This window comes from Chiloscyllium plagiosum, unplaced genomic scaffold, assembly GCF_037043375.1.
Source record: "Chiloscyllium plagiosum isolate Xiang-an unplaced genomic scaffold, Cpla_swu_hap1 HiC_scaffold_2, whole genome shotgun sequence".
Lineage (NCBI taxonomy): Eukaryota > Metazoa > Chordata > Chondrichthyes > Orectolobiformes > Hemiscylliidae > Chiloscyllium > Chiloscyllium plagiosum.
In genome coordinates this window covers 148,305,017-148,326,397 of record NW_028270140.1, presented here as the reverse complement: position 1 = coordinate 148,326,397, position 21,381 = coordinate 148,305,017, and the positions used below count along the sequence as shown (strand labels likewise).

The 21,381-nt window shown below is 41.0% G+C and overlaps 1 protein-coding gene across 10 annotated transcripts in view; it reads left to right on the top strand.

Moving 5' to 3' along the window:
• Positions 1-21,381, top strand: part of add1 (adducin 1 (alpha)) — a 180,474-nt gene that overhangs the window by 40,032 nt on the left and 119,061 nt on the right. For 5 of the 10 annotated variants that reach the window (XM_087974404.1, XM_087974372.1, XM_087974424.1 and 2 more), the window contains exons 1-2: positions 7,550-7,568; positions 18,076-18,286. In XM_087974404.1, the coding sequence (XP_087830530.1) occupies positions 18,095-18,286 (192 nt within the window). In that variant the 5' untranslated portion in view covers positions 7,550-7,568; positions 18,076-18,094. Of the gene's footprint in view, positions 1-7,494; positions 7,569-18,075; positions 18,287-21,381 lie in introns of those variants that run through there. The other 5 variants (XM_087974379.1, XM_087974393.1, XM_087974397.1 and 2 more) reach the window with 3 other exon arrangements.

Here is a 21,381-nt window from a genome sequence, read left to right as displayed (position 1 = left end):
CTCTCTGCTCATTCCTGAAGAAGGGCCTGTGCCCGAAACGTCGAATCTCCTGTTCCCTGGATGCTGCCTGACTCATCTAGTTGTGGCCTAGCTCAAGTTTTATTAAAGCTCAGCATGATTTTCCTGCTTTCATACTAAATATGTTTATTTATGAAGCCCAAGATTCTATATGCTTAATGAATAAAGGGATGATTTTATACCTAGTTTGGTAAAAATGGAAGTGTAGTTTCCAGAAGCTAAGAAGAGCAATCCTAAAGAAAATTGTTTTCTTTTCTGCAGTTTTGGGTTTAAATTCTGTTTCTTTCAAAAATAGATAACCTTGCTAAACTCTTAAACTAGCTGAGACTTGATCCCTTGATTATATTTACAGAAGTTTCCAAATCTTCCTCATTGTATTTAGACATTCCAACTAAAGCTTTGGCGACTCATTGTCTGCCTCCACCTGGTCATCAAACCATTATGAAAAAATAGGCACTGATATTTTTAATGTTACTCTTTCCCCTTGTACTGGAAACTAACCAAGCTATTCAGCCATGTTGTGACACACCTGTGGTGAGACTTGAAATTTGGACCAATTGGCCCACAGGGAGGGAGACTACAGTTGCACCATAATACTCCAAATAGAGATGTAGTTATATTAACCAATTTTTTTTGGATGCCAGTATAATGTCCTCTATAACACTATTAATAAAGATGTTGAGGTCCGGTGTTGGACTCGAGTGGACAAGGTCAGAAGTCACAAGATACCAGGTTTATAGTCCAACAGGCTTATTTGAAATCAAGTTTTTGGAACGTTGCTCATTTGTCAGGTGAAGTGGGGGGAAGCACACAGGCACACAATTTATAGCATAAGAGTAAAAGCAATTATACACCTCATGAAGGAGCAGTGCTCCAAAAGCTTGTGATTTCAAATAAACCTGTTGGATTATAACCTGGTGTTGGGGGCCTGTTAATAAAGCCTCAGATTTCTAAACTTTGTATAGAATATACTGTATACAGAATTTCTTAATTCTAGTATGTGAGCAAGGATAATAATAATAGCTACTTGCTTTGTGTTACAATTATTGCAAGTTAAGATCTCTACTATATTACTCAGATTTTGTGCAAAACCACTTCAGTTCAGCCTTTTGGGAATTAAAGTAAAATATCTTTAGAGCAAGCTAGTCTGGTAATCAGTTTGAAAAACGTGCCTTTTCAGGATTTTTTTTGGTCTTTTTGAATGCAACATTTGGCCAGTTTTGTTTTTCAGAGGCTTGAAGACTAAACTTGACTTGTACTGATGAATAACTGCAAAACTTGCCTCAAATAATTGAACAATGTAGGACTGTCTTCAGAATTTGTGTGAATGGCTTTGGCAGCTTAACTGTCTATGACCTCAGAAATTGCATGTAGATTGTTTGAGGCCCTTGCAGGGTTTCTTCAGGATTAATTTTTTGCTTGCTCCATATTTATTCTATGTATGCTAAGGAGTGAACAGTTTTAATATTATCTGGCAATACTTAAATTGCATATTGCAGTGAACTTTTTGTAAAGATGTTTTTCTGGCTGCCTGAATTCAAATGAACTTTGTGACTTTAGTTGGCAATGTTGTTTCAACAGATTGCAGGTCTTTGCATAACTTACAAAATTTGAGAGCGTACTTTTAAGCTAAATCTAAGTGCATGTGATTACCTAAATTGAAATTGGTGTGAAACTTGCATTGTTTTGTTTGGTACTTGGAAGAGCCTGAGCCAGAACTCTGACTTTACTTCAACTCTGTAAAATTCTATGTCCTGCCCTTGCCTGCTGCTAAAATCCATGGCCTTGTCATGGTGAAATGTTAAAACATTTCCAATGCTGTCCTGGTTAGTTTCTCCTGCTTAAGTTTCATGTAGCTCATCCAGATCTCCTCCACCTTCCACATCACTCCTGTTCTTGCTGATTATACAATTTCATGCCAATGCATCCAATTTAAGATGCTTCTCCTTAATTAGAGTTATACAGAATAGAAACAGGCCACTCGGCCCATCATGTCTGTGCTGACCAACAAACACCAAACTGCACTAATTAAACTACAAGTAGTTTTTCTATGACGTGATGCTTATGTTCTTGCGCAACACTACGTTATGAAAGAATCACACGTTAGAAACCGTGCTTAGGCTTAGTGTTGGTGATGTAATCGCATTACAGCCAACACATGTTTTAAAAGTTCATGCCAATTCATCAATGTGCATCAATTATAGTGAACTTGCATTAATGAAATGCACGTTATAGCAGAACAACCTGTAAGTGCAATTTTAGCTTTTCAGACCTACCAAGTGCCTTATCATGCTCATGTCTTCTCTATTTATTGGATTGTCTAAGCATTTCTTACAGTATACCAGGTATACCTGATTAGATCTTGTTCCCAACTTTGCATCTTCTCCATAATAAAAGCAAATTACTGTGGATGCTGGAATCTAAAACCAAAAGAGAAAATGCTAGAAAATCTCAGCAGGTCTGGCAGCATCTGTAAGGAGAGAAAAGAGCTGATGTTTCGAGTCTAACTGACCCTTTGTCAAAGCTTTAAAAAAAAAAGGGAGAAATAGGGAGGGATTTATACTAGGCTGAGACCTAGTATAGTATACTCCTCCCTTCTGCACTATCCCTTTAGCCATGTGTTCATCTGACCTATCAGCCTAGTATAAATACCTCCCTATTTCTCCCTTGTTTTAGCTTTGACAAAGGGTCAGTTAGACTCTAAACGTCAGCTCTTTTCTCTCCTTACAGATGCTGCCAGACATGCTGAGGTTTTCCAGCATTTTCTCATTTGGTTTTACATCTTCTCTGTCCCATCTCCCTGCTAAATTAGTTTAAAACCTCCCTAGCAGCACAAGTGAAACTCCCAGCTTGTACAGGTCCCACCTATCCCAAAACATTTTTGAATTATCTAAAAATCTAAAGTCCTCCCTCCTGAACTATCCCTTTAGCCATGTGTTCATCTGACCTATCACATAGCATGTGGCAATAGGAAGTAATATGGAGATTACAGTTTAATATTTTTCTTTTAATCTGCTACCTAACTCACTAAGTTCCTGTTACAGCACCATTTTTATTAACCCAAGTGGCTAGTACTAATGTGCACCACAACTGCCTACAGTTCACCATCCCCCTTTAAAATGCCCTACAGGGACATCTCTGACCCTGGCACCAGAGAGGCAACATATAATTCAAGAATCTCATTTGCTGCCACAGGACCCCTGTCATTTCCCTTTGCAATCAAGTCCTCATTAAAGCTCTCCCAATCCTTTTCTTCCCCTGCTATGCAGCAGAGCCAACTGTGCTGCCATAAGCCTGCCTGTTGCTTTCTCCAAGAGGCCATTTCCCCCACCACCACCACCATGCCAACAGAATATATCTGTTCGAGGGGGTAATGGCTACAGGGACACCTGTGCTATCTGCTCGTACTTGCTAGTCTTCCTGGTGGCCAGCCAACATTTTTCTGCCTGTGTATCCTGCCCTTTTGGTGTGTCATTTAACTAAACATGCTATCTGCGACACATTCAGCATCACAGATGCTCCATAGTGAGTCCATTTGCAGGTCCAGATGCAGTCAATTGGGAGCGGCAGCTGAACACACTTATTGCATATGTGGTCACCATGAACACTGAAAGTGTTCCTGGTTTCCCACATATTGCAGAAGGAGCATTCCACAGGGCTGAGTTCTCTTGCTGTTGTGAATCGTAAAGTGCAAGCAAAAAGATAGGAACAAATTATTCAGATTGATTACCTTCTGAAGAAAATCAGCCTCATTACTGTTTTTAAATGGATGATCCGTAATCTAGAGATTGTCCTCTGGCCCTAGATCCTGTCTCAAGGAGGAACAACTTCTCCATATATAACCAGTCAAGCCACCTAATAAATTTTATTTTCAATGATTTCTCACTTGTTTAAACTCCAATGAGTAAGATCCAGCTGCTCCTCATAAGAAAATCCTTCCACGTACAGAATCAACTTGGTGAACCTTCACTGGACTGCCTCTGATGCCAGCAGGCCTTTCCTTGGATAAGGGCACGCCAACTATTTACACTATTTCACCTTGTATATTCTATGAGGAGGTAATGAGCAAGTTAGACAAAGGAGAGCTAGTAGATGCAATCTGTTTGAATTTTCAGAAAGCCTTTTAACAAGGCGCACCACAGGAGGCTGCTAAATAAGAGTCTATGTGATAAGAACTATGTTCTAGCAATGATCGAGGATTGGCTGGGCAAGACAAAGACTGGGAATAAAGGAATCATTTTTAGGATGACAGTTGGTGACTAGTTGAGTTTCACAGGAGTCAGTGTTGAGACCACAACTGTTCACGATATACATTACTGATCTGGATGAAGGAACTCATTGCATTGTTGCTGAGTTTATAGATGACAAAAAGGTGGAGTGACAGTACTGTTGAGAAAGCAGGAACGCTACAGAAAGACCGGTTAGGAGAGTGGGCATAGAAACGGCAGAATACAGTGTGAGAAAGTGGCACATTGGTGGGAAGAATAGAGGCATAGACTATTTTCTAAATGTGGAAAGGCTTTGGAAATCTGAACCAGAAAGCAACTTGGGAGTCCAAGTTAGGATTTTCTTAAGGTTAACATGCAGGTTCAGTTAGCAGTTAAGGAGGCAAATGCAGTGTTAGTACAGTATTCATTTCAAGAGGGCTAGAGCACCAAGGCAGAGATGTTCTGCGGAGGTTTTATAAGGATCTAGTCTGATGTAATTTTGGAATACAATGAAAAGTTTTGGGCCCTGTATCTAAGGAAGGATGTCCTGGCATTGGCGGGGGTCCAGAAGAGGTTTACAAGAATGACCCTGGGGATGAAAGGCTTGTTTTGTGAGGAACGATTGAATACTTTGGGTCTGTACTCAATTGGAGAGTAGAAGGAGATGGGGGAAACCTGATTAAAACTTGCAGAATACTAAGAGGCCTGTATAGAGTGGACACAAAGATGATGATTCCACTAGTAGGAGAGACTAGGACTCGAGATCGCAGCCATGGGTTTTAGGAGTGACCTTTAGGACTGAGATGAGGAATTTCGCCACCAGTGACTTTGTGGATCTTATTGCCAGAGGACTCTGGAGGCCAATTCATTGAATGTATTTAACGCAGGAGGGTGGCGTGAATGGAATGAGCCACCAAAGGAAGTGGTGGAGGTTGGTACAATTACAACATTTAAAAGGGACCTGGATAGGTAGATGAATAGGAAGGATTTAGAAGGATATGGGCCAAGTGCTGACAAATTGGACTAGATTAAGTTAAGATATCTGGTCGGCATGGATGAGTTGGACCGAAGGATCTGTTTCTGTACTGTAATCTCTATGATTCTTGACTCTAAAAGGACCAAGGGTTATGCAGAGAAAGCTAGAGAATGGGGTTGAGAAACATCCATTATGATTGAGTGGTGGAGCTGACTCGATGGACTGAATGGCCTAGTTTTGCGCCTATATCTTTGTTTTAGAGAATATCACTAGTATCTGGAAGATTTAAAGTGATGAAATCACGTGTTCACTGGATTCATGTAGACCTTGAGGGTGCAGAGGCAATATCTGGTTCTCTGAATTTTAATAAGAGTCTTAGTCTGGAGAAGCTGTAGTTTTCTTTGGAACAAAGGAGTTAGAAGGAAGATTTCATCCGTTTAGACAGCTTTGACAAAGAAACAGTTCCCATTAGCTTGATGGTACAGATTAGCTAGGTGACAGATTTAAGATTTGTGAAAGAAATACAGGAGGGGTATGAGAATTTGTTTGTATACAGCAAGTGTGAATCACCTGGTGCTTGCTACCCATCAATATAGGGAAATGGAGATTAATGATTTCAGTGGGAAATTGCTTGGGCTCTTAAGGCAAATAATCTTGCATGGTGTGGGGGAGAGAGCGCTAGGGAATGGCACTGATTGATTGGATTTCTCCATATTCTGGATTAGTGGTGCTGGAAGAGCACAGCAGTTCAGGCAGCATACAAGGAGCAGCAAAATCGACGTTTCGGGCAAAAGCTGTCGATTTCGCTGCTCCTTGGATGCTGCTTGAACTGTTGTGCTCTTCCAGCACCACTAATCCAGAATCTGGTTTCCAGCATCTGCAGTCATTGTTTTTACCTCTGGATTTCTCCATAGACAGCTGTCAGGAACTTTGAATGAATGGTCCTCCTCTGTGCCTCTGTCAGACAATAACCTTCTCAAATAAGCAATTCTAATTAAGATTCCATGATATCAAATGGCATTACCATTGCAATCATAATTGATCAAAAACTTGGCTACATGAATGTTGTGGTTTCAAGAACAGATGATTAGAAACTTTGTATGCTGCAGTGAGAGACACCTCTCTTTTTATATCCCAAAACTTGTCCACCATTTACAAGGGACATCTCAGAAGTAGAATTTGAAATCTTTCCACTTACCTGAATGAGTGCAGCTCCAACAACACTTGAGAAGTTCTGCCATAAGGACACAGCCTGGTTAATTGGTGCACCTTTCACCTAACTAAATATTTACTTCCTTCAATAGCAGAGTGGCTGCAATGTGGATCTCATAAATTGAAATGTAGCAACTTGTCATTGCTTCAACTTCTCAAATCTGTGACCTGAAAGACAAAGTCAGATGGGGCACTAACATCTCCAAGTTCTCCTACATAGTGTAGTATCCCAAACAGATCAAGAATGAGCACTCAGAGATTTGAAGTAATTAGCAAATGAAACAAAAGTGATTTAAGGAAAAGCTTTTTTTTTATACAGTGTGTGGTTAGGGTCTGAAATTCTGTGCCTGAGTGTGTTAGAGTCAGGTAAAACAGAGGTATTCAAACTGAATTTGGTGACTATTTTGAGAAGAACAATGCCCAGAGTTATGAGAAGAAATCAGAAGGATCATTTTGTTTAGTGCCATTTGGAGAGCTAATATAGATGTTATGGGACCTCCTTATGCTGTAACAGTTCTATAAACAGTCTTATCTTGGAATTGCAAATTTCAATGGATGACCATCTGAATTTCCCTACCCATTATGACTGGGAGGAACTTTATCATTTTTTAAAAATGTATTAGTTGTATGTGGATTTACTGACTAGGATAGAATTAATTGCACTCGAAGCTGACGATAAACTGTTTTTTAGGGTTCTTGCAGTCTTTGGGCTGCAGTGGTTTTCTTTAAACATTCATGGGATGTCGGTATTGCAGGCTGAGTAAGAATTTATACCATCCCTAGCTGCCCTTGTGTAGGCAGTAGTGTGAGCTGCTGCCTTAAACTGGTGCAGTCCATTTTCAGTAGGTAGATCCACAATGCCATTAGGGAGAGAGTTCAAGCATATAAATCCAGTGACACTGAAGGAACGGTGATATATCTCCAAGCTTGGACGGGAACTTGCAGGCTAGTGTTCCCATGTGTCTCCTCCCATTGTCCTTCGAGATGGAAGAGTTTGGGTTTGTAAATTGTCTTTGGAAGCTTGGTGAATTTCTGCACTTCATCCAACAGGTAAAACACACAGCTGCACTGGAATGACTACACGGCGAGTACTCATGTGACTCGACCAACATGGTCTATCACATAAGCTGCAGGCAAGGATGCTCTGAGGCATGGTACGTTGGCATGACTGAGCAGACGCTATGAGAGCAGATGAGTGGACACTGTGTTAGGTTCTTTTTTTTTCTTGAGACACTTACACACTTGATGCAACTGCAACACACCAACTTCTGTGAACAAGCAAAATTTTATTAATCACGGTACAATGCAAGCTTTGGAGAAACCATGCTTGCAAGGTGTGTCAGGGAAGCTCCCTGAATAAAGGAAACAGTCCTTCCTTTATATAATAATCTTTACATCGCAGTCAGTGATGCTCACGAGATGACCCCCCCCCCCCCCCCCCAGTCACTCCCTCACAGTCACATGCCACTCAAGGCACAATGCAGTGACCACATCACCTCGAGAAACAATATAATACAAATCATCCATTAATGGCTAGATGTGGTGTGAATTGTACTTTAACTACAGGGAGTAGTCAAATTCCAACTGTGATATTCTTATTGATTTCTGAATGAAGATAAAATTGTAAATAGGCTTTTGAATGGCAAGGAAATGGCCATGCAATTAGTTTTGAATAATAAGAGATGATAATGTAATTTCGTACAATGTATCTGTAAGTCAGAGGCACCCCACCCTAGCCTCAGGACATCCACTTTCCTGAAGGTCAGCAGAGGAAGTTAATTCCCTAATATCACAACTGCACAATTACAAGGCAGGAATGTTCCCTCCCAGTCGGGGGACACTTTGGTGTTCCGGGACATTCGGCCTTGAACTTTTGGGTGACCATCCTCCAAGGCGCAATTTGGGGCAAGGAACAATGCAGAGTGGCTGAGCAGAAGCTGATAACAAAAGTTCGGTACCCAAGGGAATGGTCTCAACCATGGTCTTGGGTTCATGCCCCACTGCACGACACGCACCCTCACACCCTCGCCCTTAAGCTTTCACACAATCTGTTGCTCCTACATGCGCGCACACAAGCTTATGGGGTGAATTTATTTTTGTAGAATTATATTTTGCTCAAACATTGCGTGTAAAATTCTGTGAAACTATACACAAGGTTTGTCAGTCTGACATAACATTTGGGGCACAGACAGACCTCACACCTATTGTTTAAAAACCTTCTCCCCATGTCTGCGTGGGTTTCCTCCCGGGTGCTCTGGTTTCCTCCCACAAGCCAAAAATGTGCAGATTAGGTGAATTGGCCATGCTAAATTGCCTGTAGTGTTAGGTAAAGGGGTAAATGTAGGGGAATGGGTCTGGGTGGGTTGCTCTTCAGAGTGTCGGTGTGGACTTGTTGGGCCAAAGGGCCTGTTTCCAATCTAAGTAATCTAATCTAATCTATTTTGAGAATGTAATTGAAAAGAAGTTCTAGGATTTACATATCAAAAAACAGAAACCAGCATATCCCATTATAAAAGATGAAAGTTTTAATCTAAGATTATTTACTGTATCATATCTCCGTGACACTGGACTCCTTTGCCTATAAATTCTGTTAGCATCATCCTAACCTCTACAACCACGTGACGAAGGAGTGGTGCTCTGAAAGGTAGTGCTTCCAAATAAACCTGTTGGACTTAACCTGGTGTTAAGATTTTTAACTTTGTCCACCCTAGTCCAACACCAGCACTTCCAAGTCACTGCACTGGAATGTCAGTGATCGATGTTTTGTGGATGTGCTGTAAATCCAGCAGGCTGTTTTTTTTCTCAGATGGTGTCAAGCTTACTGAGTGTTGTGGCACTGCACTCGCCCAAGTAAGAGTGTTCCATCGCAGTTCAGACTGTACCTCTTATAAATGGACAGGCTCTGGGGATTTGAAGTGAGTTACTCGTTGCCGGATTCCTAGCTTCTGAATCGCACTTGTAGCCAGTATATTTATATGGTTAGTCCAGGTCAATGGTGACTCTCAGGATGTTGATTGTGGGATGTTCAGTGATCACAATGTCAAGGGATGGTAATTAGATTCTGTCTTGATGGAGATGGTCATTTTCTACATTTGTGTGATGTAAATGTTACTTGCCACTTTTCAATCCAAGCCTGAATGTTGTCCTGGTCGTCTTGTATTTGTACATGGACTGCTTCAGTATTTTGGGAGTAACAAATTGTCCAGTATACTGAATGTTGCATGGTTATCCCCCATTTTGACATTATGATGGAAGGAAGGTAATTGAAACAGCTGAAGAATTCCTGCAGAGATGTCCTGAAGTTAAGATGACTGAACTCCACCAACCACAGCAACCTTCCCATGTGCCATCCTCCTATGACTTGTAACCAGTGTTGAGGTTTTGTTCTGATTCTCACTGATTTCAATTTTGCTAGGGCGCCTTGAAGCCACATTTGGTCATATGCTGTCTCGATGTCAAAGCCAGTCACACACTCACCTCAGCTCTTGATTTCAGCTCTTTTGTTCATGTTTGAACTAAGGCTGCAATGAGGTCAGGAGCTGTGGCCCTGGCGGAATCCAAACTGGCATTAGTGAGCAGGTTATTGCTACCCACGTGCTGCTTGGTAATGCTATTGGTGACATTTTTCATCACTTGACTGATGATAGCAAGTAGATACCTTCTAACTAACCTTTTCAGAGATGTTATTGAACATCAGGTGGGACTTGAACGCAGGCAACCCCTGGCTTGGAGGTAAGGGCAGCACCACTACACCATAAGACCCTTTATGATAGTGAGTGGGGTGGTAATTGATATCATGTGGAGTGAATCAAAATAGTTGAAGACTAGCACCTGTAATGCTGGAGACCTCTGGAGGAGATAGAGATGGATCATGTACTCAGCATTTCTGGCTGAAGATTGTTGTGAATGCCTCAGCCTTGTTGTGGAAAAAAGATCTGCCACTGTAATGACTATGACTCTATGACCATGCCCACACAGAACACAGGAAATCAAACCTGTCCAAGTCATACCCGAAACACTCAGAATGCCTCAGCAGTGACCAAACAGGCTGACAGGAGAATCCAGACATGACCATAATCACTCGCAGACAAGGGAATACACTGCCCAAGACATACAAACAATATGCTTCCTGGACCCAGTCAACACAGCTGTCCTAAAGCCCTGAGGGCAGTCTTATAACGCAGCGATTACAAAGCCACACAAAGGACAAGTCAAATGGAGAGGCGACAGGAACAATGGAAACCCCTTACTGTTTCAAAAGGGACATTCTCATGTTCCTGCAAAGAGAGCTGGAATCTCCTGATCCCATCAAGAACTAGTTGATGTTGCCAGGATGTTACATTGTATCGACAATCAGGATTTTCTTCCGATAACTGTTTTTCAATTATCACCATCGTAACTGGATTACTTAATTTTCAAATACATTGTATTTTTCCCCATTTTAATTAACATAGAACATTACAGCGCAGTACAGGCCCTTCGGCCCTCGATGGTATGACAAGTCAGCACAACAATCTGAAGCCCATCTAACCTACACTATTCCATATACATCCCAAATGCTTGTCCAATGAAGACTTAAATGTACTTAAAGTTGGCGAATCTGCTGCCGTTGCAGGCAAAGCATTCCATACCCTTACTACTGAGTAAAAAAAAACTACCTCTGACATCTGTACTGTATCTATCACCCCTCAGTTTAAAGCTATGCCCCCTTGTCCTCGCCATCACCATACTTGGAAAAAGGCTCTCCCTGTCCACCCTATCTAACCCTCTGATTATCTTCTATGTCTCTATTAAGTCACCCCTCAACCTTCTTCTCTCTAACGAGAACAGCCTCCAGTCCCTCCGCCTTTCCTCGTAAGACCTTCCCTCCATACCAGGCAACATCCTAGTAAATCTCCTCTGCACGCTTTCCAACGCTTCCACATCCTTCTTATAATGCGGTGACCAGAACTGTACACAATACTCCAAGTGCGGCCGCACCAGAGTTTGTACAGCTGTAGCATAACCTCATGGTTCCGGAGCTCGATCCCTCTATTAATAAAAGCTAAAACACTATGTACAACCTCATTGTACAAGATTCCTATAAAACCTGGCTTGATTCTCAGCTCAAGGAAGTGTGTTTTCGGCTACCTGGACAGACTGTCTGTCTGTGCTGTTTCAGCTTAGTCAATTTCCCTTTCGTGATATTGCTGTACTAGTTAGTAAACTGTTAATTTCACTTCAATCTGTGTTTTTGGTCTCATTTATTGGGCTAATTTCTCTGACACTTGTCATATATACTTGTATTGCTGTTAGAGTGGGAGTTACAGGATTTTGATCCTGTGATAATGAAAGAGCAAGTGTAATTGATCCTTGGTCTATTGCCTTTCAAAAAGGCAGTTCACCATCCATTTCTCAAATGTACTTAGTGATGGGTGATCAATGCTGACCTTGACGACATCCCTTGAAGGAATTACTGGGATCCACCAAACATCCCATTTTGAGAGAGTGCAACTTAAACATGCCATGATTTATATTTGCTCCCATCAGGTGGTCATGTGATCTGTTAATGCAAAGAAATGTGAAGATTACCTCTCCAATGTCATTCTAATACTTCATCTACCTTTTCATGCATTATGTTTGCAGTTGGCAGGTTATCTAATCAATATTTGAATATTTATAGTGAATCTATCAACAAACTGCCAATTTGTTTCAATTGTTGCTATCCTTCATTCAAAGAAAGTCTTAGCATGTGTTATGTACACCTGCGTTTTAAAGCCCTTTACTCTGTGCTTCCCAAACTTTTTCCGACTGCTGTTATATATGCTGTGATTGAAGGATGTATTAAGAGTATTTTGATGTAAAGTATGGCCTCATGCTAGGGCAAGTATACCTGACAAGCTGCTTAGAGCTTTTTGAGGAAGTAACTAGGAGGATACAAGAAACATGTTGGATGTAAAATATTTAAATTTCCAGGAGTCGTTTGATCAGGTACTACATGTTTGGCTACTTAAAAAGTAAGAGTCCATAGTGGTGAGAGTAGTATGTTAACATGAAAAGAGGATTGGCCAGCTAATAGAAAAAAGAATTAGGACCTGTAACAAAAGTGTAGGTAACACAAAATTAGGTGGGAAGGCAAATGGTGAGGCTAACAGTGTCTGCAGAAAGAGAGAAAGAAAGAAAGAGGAGTTGAGCGAGTGAACAAGATCTTTGCCGATAGAGTATAATGTGGAAAAATGTGTGAATTTATGCACTTTGGCAGGAAGAATAAAAGAGTTGAATATTATTTAAATGAAGAAAGACTGCACAAAAATGTAGGATTTGGGAGTCTTTGTACACATCATCAGTTAGCATCCAAGTTCAGTAGGTAATAAGGAATGAAAATGTAATGTCTGCCTTTGTTTCAAAGGAGGTGTTGTATTAAAAAAAAAGGAAAGACTCGCTAAAACTATACAATACACTAATCAGACCACACCTGGAATATTATAAAATAAGGAACGATGTACTGGCATTGGAAGCAGACCAGAAAAGGTTCACTAGGTTGATACCAGGTATGAGGAGAGGTTGAGTAGGTTGGCTTGTTTAAGTGGTCCCAGATTTACAATTTATGAATGTTTGTACTTATGAATGCAATCCTGTGCAAAGGTGTAATTTTAAAGACCTGATCTATGAATATTTCCTTGACTTACAAATAGCTGCTTTACACTGTCCTACATTGTGTTCTAACTTGTGTACAAATTGACTTGCGAACAGACTCTTGAACATAACTCATTCGCAACCCAGGGATTGTCTGTACTCTTCGGAACTAAGAAGTTTGAGAGGAGATCTTTTGAAACTTGCAGGATCCATAGATGTAGAGAGGTTTTTGTCCTTTGTAGGAGAGCTTAAGATCAGCAGGCATAATCTGAGTATGGAGTCACCCAGTAAAGACAAAGAGGGGGAATTTTTTTCTGAGGGTAGTGAATCTGAGGAATTATTTGCAGCAGAGGACTGTAATTGGTCGATCCTTTGAGGATATTTAAGGCTGAGATGGATGGTCAGATTTTTAATCCGTAAGGGAAGCTAGTTATGGGGAAAAGGCAGAAAAGTGGACCTGAGGATTATCGCATCAGCCGTGGTCATGTTGAATGACAGTAGACTTATTGTGCTGAATTATCTACTTGTATCTCCTCATCTTATATTGAGGCCTGTTGTGATGATCAGTGAACAGTAGGGGAGGAGGAGATGATCTATTGGATCATTGATGGGTAACTCAGCCATTACAGCCTCTTAGCTCATGGCCCCTAAATTTTCAGCTCCCAATCCCAGTTGGGGTCTCAACTCCCACTTTTGTTAGCTCTGCTGTAGCTCAGATATTATATTTAGAGTGGAAAGGAAGGGTTTTTCTTTTATGAAGTTAATCTATTTGACATGATTTCAAATCTTGCAAATTACTCTTCAAATTTTGTTGAAGATGACTGTTAACTGATGCTAGAAACATTGTATGATGCAAATTTCATTCCATTAAGGGTAACTGTGTTTTAGGTACTTTACCCTCTTGCCTACAGGGGATTAATATAAAGGGCTAAACCTACTATTCTGCTTGATTTATTTTTGTATTTTTAAACTCCTGATCTGCGAATAGCTCTTATTATTGCTAAAAGCTTTCAGAAAACTCAATTTGGCTGTGATGTGTACTGGAGAGTAGTTATTGAAAATTCATGAGGCTAATTGGCATTGGACATGTTGAAATGGGGTGGGAAAAACTGTTACAGTAAAATTTTGGCAGCAATCTGAGTTAGTCATCAAATGAACCCATGTATTAGCGTTCCAGGTTGTTCAGTGGAAAGAAGGCGGAAAAAATTAAAAGTTGATGTCATGCAGTGTTCCCTTAAGGATAAAAATCACACAACACCAGGTTATAGTCCCACAGGTTTAACTGGAAGCACCTGATGAAGGAGCGTCACTCCGAAAGCTAGTGTGCTTCCAATTAAACCTGTTGGACTATAACCTGGTGTTGTAATTTTTAACTTTGTACACCCCAGTCCAACACCGGCATCTCCAAATCATGACTACAATCAACTTCCCTTGAGATATTATTCACTAGTTGAATTTCATGAGATTGTAATTAGTGTCTGCACTAGAAAGTATAAAAGTCTATACAAGTTGTTTTCTTGAGTAATCTTTCAGCTTTTCCTTTTGAATAAATTAAAGTATTACACTCTTCAGGATTGTTACCTTCTTGGGCACCCTTGGGTTAAATATGTCTCCTTGATTTGCGATTTTAATGCCATTGTCTGAAAGCACAGCTTGCAAATTATAGCAGCATTGTACGAAACAATGGGCCCACAAGTTAGCGGAGGGCTGCTTTAGAACTATGGGGCCTTGAAGGAAGCACGTACTTGAGTGAGCACTAACTTGAGGGTGTATTATGGGGCGATTACAACACTCTCTCTCCATTAATGTTGAGGGAACTTGATCTATTTTAAAATGCTGTTTAAGGTTTATTTTCTATGGCTATTTAGAAGGGAAAACTTTAACTGAGCAAAGTAAGGAATTTTGTTTATTGTAATTTTGTATGAATTAAAAACAATTATTTGTTTGTAATCTAACATATTTCAAACCCACTATTCATCCTACCTAGAAGGACATGGGAGCACCACTGTCTGCAAGTTCCTCTCTAAGTCACACACCTTCCTGACTTGGAACTTTACTCTTTGAATGTCATTGAGTCACCAGTTGGACTAAACCGTTCAAGAAGGTAACTCGCCACCACTTCCTGAATTTGTGATTGGCAATACTACTGACCTAGCCATGATGCCTGCATTAACTGCAAAGTTGCATTGGAAATGCATCAAGTTCCTCCTCTTTCTGGTGATCTTGTTTTGTTGATTGTTGGAAGGTTTATATCATATCTGAAACATAAGATGATTGAAGTTGCTTTTAAAAAAAAGTCTATCCAATGGCCTGTATCTCATACCCTGCCTATAAATGAAGTGGTTTCCCAAACATGTGAACGAAGGTTAAAGAATTGGTGAGCTAACATTTAAATAAATACTATAAATTAAAATGACAAACCTCTATCAGGTGGGACTTGAACCCACCCCCCCCCCTTTTAGCTCAGAGATATGTACACTACCACTGCTGATATAAAATAGAGTTGGTATAAATAGGTCATTTTCAGCATTGCAAACCAATTCATGGAAAACCATAACAATCTTTCTGGGGCTTCAGCTATTAGCAGTTTATGTTAATGACTTCAGAAAAATGTATTGTGGCCAAATTTGCTAACTGTAGAAAGATGGCTAGGAAAACAAGTGAGGAGAACAGTCTGCAAATGATGTAGATAAGTGGATGGGTAAAGAACTGACAGATGGAATATAACGTAAGAACATTTGAGGTTATCTACATGAGCAGGGAGGGTGGAAAAGAGTATGGGGGCGTTCAGGATTGCCTTGTACACAAATCAAAGTCAACATGAAGGTAATAAAGGAATTAGGAAAGCAAATGGAAAGTTGACCTTTATTGCAAAGAGTATAAAAGTAGCTAAGTCCCGCTTCAACTCTGTGATATTGGTGAGACTCCATTGAGTGTACTCTTTTAGTTTGGTCTCTTAAAACAGAGATGATGTGGAATTATTTCTCTCAAAGGGTTATGAATTTATGGAATTCACTACCCTTGAGTGCAGTAGATGCTGGGAGCTGAGTAAATTTGAGGAGATGGGCACATTTTCAATTAGTAATTAGTTGAGGGATATGGAGAATGGATCGTAAAGTGGAGTTAAGGCCAAGGTGAGATTAGCCATGATTGTATTGAATGACAAAGCAAGCTCTGGGTTGAATTATTCCTTGTTATTATGTTCTTGCATTTACTTAGTTAAAGTATATACTTGTTATTGAGATAGTTCAGAGAAAATTTACTAGGCTGACTCCTAGAATGAATAGGTTGTCTCATGTGGAAAGGTTGACCAGGTCAGACCTATGCTCATTTGAGTTTTGCAAAACTGTGATGCCTTTATTAAAGTACATGAAATTGAGATGGTGTGATAGGTCGGCTGTGAATAATATGTCTCTTGCAGGGTATTTAAGAACTGGGGGCAAATGTAGGGAGTCTTTAAAGTGTGGGTGAAGAGGATTTTCTTTAGAGTTAATTGTTGGAATACTTTTGTGGAGACTTGTTAACAATTATATTCATATTCAAGTCAGACTTGGAAAGACTTTTTCATGACTTGGGGTTGAGAGATGTTGGGTTGGGATGGGTGATAGTGGGAAAGCAGAGATGTGTATCTGAAGCTATGAGCTTTAGTGATTGTTAATGAAGGGCCTCACGCGCCCAGTTAACCTACTGCTGTCCCTATTTATGTAAAGCAAATGTTTCTTGTGGATTATCTTAAAACCGATTACATTTCAAAAACTGTTTATATATTAAACAGTCTTTTTGCATTTAAAAAACAGTTTAGTTGAGGAAAAAAATGGCATTTTTGACAGAGACACTTGAACAATGAATTTTGATTAAAAACCAAAAGAACTGCAGAAGCTGTAAATCAAACAAAAACAAATTGCTGGAAAAGCTCCGATCTGACAGCATCTGTGAAGACAAATCCAAGTTAAAATTCCGAAGGGTCACTGGACCCAAAATGTTAACTCTGATTTCTCTTCAGATGCTACCAGATCTGCTGAGCTTTTTACTGAATTTTGATTGCTTTAACTTCTCTTGATTTGCTCACCTGGTTTTACAAAGTATTGCAATTTGGCAGTGTGGGGAACAGAGGGATCTTGGTGTGCAGGTACATAGATCCCTTAAAATTGCCACCCAGGTGGACAAGGTTGTTAAGAAAGCATATGGTGTTTTGGCTTTCATTAACAGGGGGATTGAGTTTAAGAGCCGTGAGATCTTGTTGCAGCTCTATAAAACTTTGGTTAGACCGCACTTGGAATATTGTGTCCAGTTCTGGTCGCCCTATTATAGGAAAGATGTGGATGCTTTGGAGAGGGTTCAGAGGAGGTTTACCAGGATGATCCCTGGAATGGAGGGCTTATCTTATGAAAAGAGGTTGACTGAGCTTGGACTTTTTTCATTGGAAAAAAGAAGGAAGAGAGGGGACCTAATTGAGTTGTACAAGATAATAAGAGGCATAGATAGAATTGATAGCCAGAAACTTTTTCCCAGGGCAGAAATTATTAACACGAGGGGTCATAGTTTTAAGCTGTTTGGCGGAAAGTATAGAGAGGATGTCAGGGGTGGATTCTTTATGTAGAGAGTTGCAAGAGCATGGAATACGTTGCCAGCAGCAGTTGTGGAAGCGAGGTCATTGGGGATATTTAAGAGACTGCTGGACATGCATATGGTCACAGAAATTTTAAGGGTTCGTACATTAGATTTACCTTGCATGAGGATCAATGGTCGGCACAACATCGTGGGCTGAAGGGCCTGCTCTGTGCTGTACTGTTCTATGTTCTAATACTTAATAATTATATTTGGACTCAAGTGAAGTTAAAATGGTCAAATAAAGATGTAATTATGTACAGTATTTTATAAAAAATGAAGGTGGAGCAAATTGTCAATTTAACTTGTTTTTTTTTTGCCATAGTTTTTTTTTCCTGCTCAAGATCATTAACTGCAAAACTAGACAAGATGGAGGCTTTTATTTTACTAGTGATTTATTATTAATTATGATATGTTGAAATTTTTTTTCCCCCATAGGAACTTAAAACAACTTGCAATGAATGGTGACTCTGGTGTGGGGGTGGTTACTTCCCCACCTCCAACTGCTCCGCACAAGGAGAAGTACTTTGATCGAGTCGATGAGAACAATCCTGAATACCTCAGAGAAAGGAATATGCCACCAGATTTGCGCCAAGATTTCAATATGATGGAGCAGAGGAAAAGGGTTTCCATGATTCTACAAAGTCCGGTAAAAGCCATTTCCTTTTTAATTGAATCTCTAGGTGCTCCATTAGTATTTGAAATAAACACTAGGTGCAAACTTGACCACTGATGTATGATAGGTATGTGAATAAACTTTAGACCGAATATTAACATTGCAATTGTATTTGTGGATCTAAAAGAAAGAGGAGGAGTAGGCCACTTGGCCACACAAACCTATTTCAATTTTCAGGAAGATCAAGGAAGATTTGATCTTGGCCTAAACTGCATATTTCTACCTGTTCCACAATGCTCAATTACTTTAAGGTCCCTTAGAAAATATATGCTCTAATAAGATCTGAAATAAATCCAGAGGCTTGTATCTTGTCACCAAGTCACCCTTTTACTTACATGTGGAAAGACCTTGACATTGGTAGGCTACTGCAGAAAATACGGAGATATGGCATTGAGGGTGAGTTGGAGGTTTGGATTAGGAATTGGCTGGATGGAAGAAGACAGAGGGTAGTAGTTGATGGCAAAGTTTCTTCATGGAGTGCCGTCACTAGCGGTGTTCCGCAAGGATCTGTTTTGGGACCATTGCTGTTTGTCATTTTTATAAATGACCTGGAAGAGGGGTTAGAAGGTTGGGTGAGCAAGTTTGCGGATGATACGAAAGTCGGAGGAGTTGTTGACAGTGAGGAAGCATGTGGCAGGTTACAGCAGGATATAGAAAAGCTGCAGAGCTGGGCAGAAAGGTGGCAGATGGAATTCAATGTAGCTAAGTGCGAGGTGATTCACTTTGGGAAGAATAACAAAAAGATGGGGTACTGGGCTAATGGTCGGATACTTGGTAGTGTGGATGAGCAGAGGGATCTTGGTGTCCATGTACACAGATCTCTGAAAGTTGCCACCCAGGTAAATAGTGCGGTGAGGAAGGCATATGGCGTACTGGCTTTTATTGGTAGAGGAATTGAGTTCCGGAGTCCTGAGGTCATGATGCAGTTGTATAAGACTCTGGTACGGCCGCATCTGGAATATTGTGTGCAGTTTTGGTCGCCATACTATAGGAAGGATGTGGAGGCATTGGAACGGGTGCAGAGGAGGTTTACCAGGATGTTGCCTGGTATGGAAGGAAAATCGTATGAGGAAAGACTGAGGCACTTGGGGCTGTTTTCACTAGAGAAAAGAAGGTTTAGGGGTGACTTGATTGAGGTGTATAAGATGATTAGGGGGTTAGATAGGGTAGACAGTATGAACCTTTTCCCGCGTATTGAGTCGGGTATTACAAGGGGGCATAGCTTTAAATTAAGGGGGGGTAGATATAGGACTGATGTTAGGGGTAGGTTCTTCACTCAGCGAGTCGTTAGTTCATGGAATGCCCTGCCAGTAACAGTGGTGGACTCTCCCTCTTTATGGGCATTTAAGAGGGCATTGGATAGGTATATGGAGGATAGTGGGTTAGTGTAGTTTAGGTGGGCTTGGATCGGCGCAACATCGAGGGCCCAAGGGCCTGTACTGCGCTGTATTCTTCTATGTTCTATGTTCTATGTTCTATGGTCCAGCTCCCTCAGAGCTAGCTCTGAATATCAATGTCTGGCTTTTTTTTTGTCTGACTATTTTTTTTTTGTCTGCCAGAGCTCCCTGATTGGGGCTGTTAATCTTGTGCAATCAGGGAACTCAATCTGAGGTCCACCATTGCTGACCTAGTTATAGTCACTGTACCCTCCCTTTGAGTCCAAAGACACCGATTCCTCCTCTTATACTGTCTCATGTAGCATTTTAGGACTGAATCAGGTTCCTCCAACTCACCGTTGGAAATGGGCAACGTATAATGCACAGGAACCCTCCTCTTGTGCCTGGAGCATCTTGGGAGAAACTCATTCTCTTCTTTTGGAGGCAAAGGCATTGATACAGCAAGGTCCACTGTGTCTGTCTTAGGTTCCAAGGTCCCTTCAATGCTTGACGGAGAGAGAGCCTATGGGTTCTTACAGCCCTTGACAGTTCTGAAGCGCACACTATTATGTAAAGTCCACATGCTTGTTCAGGACTGATGCTCATACCAAACTTTATATGCTGCTCATCCTACCCTTGCATCAACCAAGCCTCTTACCAGTGTTTGGCCATTTCCATGGTTCCTACACGAAACTTGCCCAGAAGTAAAATGCTAGATGCAATCTGGCACAGATGTTTCTGATGCCATTTCAACAATGATACCCACCTCCTTCAGGGTGGTAAAAACAATGACTGCAGATGCTGGAAACCAGATTCTGGATTAGTGGTGCTGGAAGAGCACAGCAATTCAGGCAGCATCCGAGGACAGGCAAAATACTGCAGATGCTGGAAACCAGATTCTGGATTAGTGGTGCTGGAAGAGCACAGCAATTCAGGCAGCATCCGAGGACAGGCAAAATACTGCAGATGCTGGAAACCAGATTCTGGATTAGTGGTGCTGGAAGAGCACAGCAATTCAGGCAGCATCCGAGGACAGGCAAAATACTGCAGATGCTGGAAACCAGATTCTGGATTAGTGGTGCTGGAAGAGCACAGCAATTCAGGCAGCATCCGAGGACAGGCAAAATACTGCAGGTGCTGGAAACCAGATTCTGGATTAGTGGTGCTGGAAGAGCACAGCAATTCAGGCAGCATCCGAGGACAGGCAAAATACTGCAGATGCTGGAAACCAGATTCTGGATTAGTGGTGCTGGAAGAGCACAGCAATTCAGGCAGCATCCGAGGACAGGCAAAATACCCACCTCCTTCAGCCTAGTGCAGAGTTGTCTTGCCTCCAGCAACTTGAGCTATCCCTGTAAATGCAGGAAGGGTGGTCCTACAATCAAATAGGTATTGGGACAATTTGGTATCTAGCGAAACTGTAGGCAGTTTCTTCAAACCTATCTTCAACGTTTGTACTTCTCTTTCTGCCAGGCCATTGGATAATGGATGGCATAGACCTGTCCTTGTATGCTGAATGCCGTTTGACTTTAGGAAATACTCAGATTTCCTTCTGGTAAATGGTGGCCCTTTATCTGTAACCAGCACTTCTCTGAGTCAGTACATAGCAAATGATGCATGCAGGTTTTCTATCATCGTTCCTGTGTTTGATGCATGAACTCTGAGCATCCAACTAGTTTTATTGGGCACCTA